The sequence below is a fragment of the Carassius auratus genome, unplaced genomic scaffold (assembly GCF_003368295.1).
Source record: "Carassius auratus strain Wakin unplaced genomic scaffold, ASM336829v1 scaf_tig00214501, whole genome shotgun sequence".
Taxonomy (NCBI): Eukaryota; Metazoa; Chordata; class Actinopteri; order Cypriniformes; family Cyprinidae; genus Carassius; species Carassius auratus.
The window spans coordinates 284530-287817 of record NW_020527681.1 but is presented as its reverse complement, the minus strand read 5'-3'; the positions used below and the strand labels follow the sequence as shown (position 1 = coordinate 287817).

Below are 3288 nucleotides of genomic sequence, written 5' to 3'. Positions count from 1 at the left end.
TAAAATTAATTTATAATAATTTAAGTGACATTTATTTAGAAATATATTGATAAATATACTCAAAGCAGTTTAAGAGCATCTCCACTGTCCTAAACATCGAATTAATCAGAGTTTGATGATCTTGTCTTCTCTCTTCTCCTCTGTTGAAGCTTTCTGGATCTGAATTCATAAGCCAGCGCAGCAACAGTAGCCACGCCCACCAGAGCTGAGAGAGCCAATCGGATCGCAGCTTCAGTAAAACCACAGCAGCAGATATAGACTTCTGAGAAAAGAAATGAACAATGTTGAAACATCATTATGATGAATTTAGTTTTGTGGAAAATCATAATAAAACTGCTGTAAGGCTGGAAGAACCTCAGACACTGATCTTTTGAGATACTGGCAATACAAACACAGCGCATTTACGTACAGACATGTGTTTTCACACCTCACATTTTTTTATTATTCACCCACTTCCTTCTGTTTACCATCCTTCCCTTCACTCAGCTCACTCAGAATGGTCAACAGCATAATGATCATGAATGCAAGTGATATTCACAGTCACGTCTGGTATCATTCGAAACATCTCAGTACAACTGGTACAACTGTCTCAATCTTACAAGAAGTAGACTAAAAGGTAATACAGATTCTAAGAGTTAAGAGATAGTTTGCACACTGTATAGTATAAACTATAATGATCAATGTATATTCTACACGTTAGTTCTGTCTCCATTTGGAGGAGCTTTGACTTGGTCTGATGACTTGGTTGATCAGGTGTGCTTCTGTTGTCAGATGAGCCCGTAGTGTGGAGTACGTGTGTCCAGATACTCCACACTATCTTTCTGAATTCAGATATTAATCTAAGTATGTACTGGATCTCAGGTCAGATGGAGCATACAGTAGGACACATCAGCTGAGATTCTAGATTCCTTACTAACTGCATGACTTTAGTTAAGTTGTTATATAGCTGTATTAACTGTGGGGGGGGCTAGACAAAATACTACTGAAGTATTAGCGAGATACTTTATAGTACCTACTAGCCTTAACCTCTGATTATTGTTTGAGCTCTCAGTAAGTTGTTAATGTAGCTGACTGTAGGAGGCTAACTGGAACCAATATTTAAATAATGGCAACCACGAGACGCCCTTTTAAATAGCATTAGTCATAACCTCTGGATAATGATCAAACTGGCAAGTTTGTGACTGTGAAGTCCTCTTAAATGGCTGATGTGAGACACTGATGAGAGGCATTATTCCTGAGAGGAAATTAAATGACTTTGTGCTGTGAAAATCCCGAACGGGCAGGAAACCTTCAGCCATCACTAGATACCTTTATTGGGCCAATTGGGTGGACCTTACACTGCTGTACCTGCACATGTGTGACAGAGCTGAGTGATGTCCAGGTGTTGAGTCTGGTTGCTGATGGGATTGTTGAGCACACAGCTGTCGCTGTTTTTATCCTGATATTCCACCTCCAGAGGTAGAGAGAGACTGATGTTGAGATCAGACACACTGATGCTGGACAATAAACTGTTTCCTTTGTACCAGGAGAGAGTCACATGACCCACATTCACAGCTGAACACAGCAATGAACAACTCTGCTCTGAGGATGAGGAGGAGGATGAAGAGTCTCTGCTGATGACAGGAACAGACAGACGATCTGGAAAAAAGAGAATCAATGTAATAGTAAGTGACGTTTTATTTGTTTGTGTGTGTGTTTTATTTGATATCTTGAGTGAAGGTCCATCACACAGAGGTGCTTGCCGACACTGACAGTCTCTGACTTCCTCTACAGTTATAAAAGGCTTGTGTTTACATTTTTTTGAAATGAAATTAAACTATCAGTATCAGGCCAAATTGATTGCTAGAAAAATATTTTTCATCACAGGATTATCACACAATAATAAAGAAGAAAGAAAAATGACTGAAATACATTACAGTTGTACATGTTGAAAAAAAATGCAGCTATTTGTGAGAAGGCAATACTTTTTACATTTTTATTGAAAATAAGTGAGACTGTGAAAAGTGTTTTAACTCACCATAGACAGTAAGATTGAATGTTTTGAGCGGCGTCTGTGTGCTGGTGGTGGTTACTTTATAAAGTCCAGAGTCTGTGTTTGTGATGTTCCTGATGGTCAGAGATCCAGTCTGATGATCCAGCTTCAGTCTGTCTCTGAATCTACTGTCAGCATTATCATTATAAAACTTGCTCTCATTGTTCTTTCTGTTGATCTGAGCGATGAGAATGTCATTTCCCAATCTCCAGAATATCTTATCATCTTTCTGTATATCAGTATCATCAGTGTTTAGAGTGACAGAATCTCCCTCCATCACCAACACTGACTTCACTTCATCACTAAACACACCTGACAAATATACATATTTACTCGATTAACAGACTTTCTGACAGTTTCAGGAATTTTATGTCTAGTTATACATTGTAATGCAAAAAAAAAAAAAAAATAAATAAATAAATTAGATGACTACTCATTTTCGCACCATGCGCACAAAAAATGTAAGTATATTTAGTTCTGATATAAAAATAGTGACAAAGTAAGTGATGGAAATAATAGCCATAAAAATCCTCACCAGCCAGACTCCATGAGCACAAACAGACAAGAGGAATCACTTTCTTCAGGAGTTTGCAAAACCGTTTCATCATGACAGGGCTGTGATAATAATCAGGCCCTGACACTCTTGAAAATGCAGACTGTTTTCTAACAAAGCAGAAGAAGCAGAAGTGCTGTCTGTCAGTGGTGAAGTGATTTAGTGAAGCTCTGCAGAGAGAGTGAATAAACTCCTCCTTCACAGACTCTACATGAGTTCCTCGAATGACTTTAGACCTACACAGAGAAGAAAGAATCTTTACTCTTTATAAACAAAAATAAAAAAATAAACTTTCTTTTAGTAAAACAAATATAAACCTCCAAATGTGAAGGCCTTTGCTCAACCAATGGTCCAACTCATCCATGCAGTGGGTCCTCTAAAATAACATATTATATTATATTATATTATATTATATTATATTATATTATATTATATTATATTATATTATATTATATTATATTATATTATATTATATTATATTATATTATATTATATTATATTACTGTCTGAGTGGGAGGAGCTAGTGGAGGGGTCTATTCACACTCACTGAACCACTGTGACTGGAACACATTCAGCGTTTGAAAAGGTGTCAGGACCTGATCATTGTAACAGTTCTGTTGCAAAACTGAAAGATAAAATGTTTCAGGCTTTTATTTTCATCCTTTGGGGCTCCTGGAGTCTGACCGGTACGTATTTTTAGGAC

At 37.0% G+C, this 3288-nt stretch overlaps 1 protein-coding gene across 1 annotated transcript; it reads right to left on the bottom strand.

Annotated features, from left to right (window-relative positions):
* Positions 1-1333: 1333 nt before the first annotated feature.
* On the bottom strand, positions 1334-2637 carry LOC113092173 (uncharacterized). Its single transcript, XM_026257788.1, has 3 exons — positions 2568-2637; positions 2018-2344; positions 1334-1638 (listed from the first exon to the last, which is right to left on the bottom strand). The coding sequence occupies exons 1-3, from the start codon at positions 2635-2637 to the stop codon at positions 1334-1336; spliced, it is 702 nt and encodes a 233-aa protein (XP_026113573.1).
* Positions 2638-3288: the final 651 nt, after the last annotated feature.

Coding starts and splice junctions, on each gene's coding strand:
- LOC113092173 (XM_026257788.1), bottom strand. CDS start 2,637: ATGAAACGGTTTTGCAAACTCCTGAAGAAAGTGATTCCTCTTGTCTGT. Junction 2,345..2,567: donor GTGCTCATGGAGTCTGGCTG/GTGAGGATTTTT, acceptor TATATTTGTCAG/GTGTGTTTAGTGATGAAGTG. Junction 1,639..2,017: donor ATTCAATCTTACTGTCTATG/GTGAGTTAAAAC, acceptor TCTTTTTTCCAG/ATCGTCTGTCTGTTCCTGTC.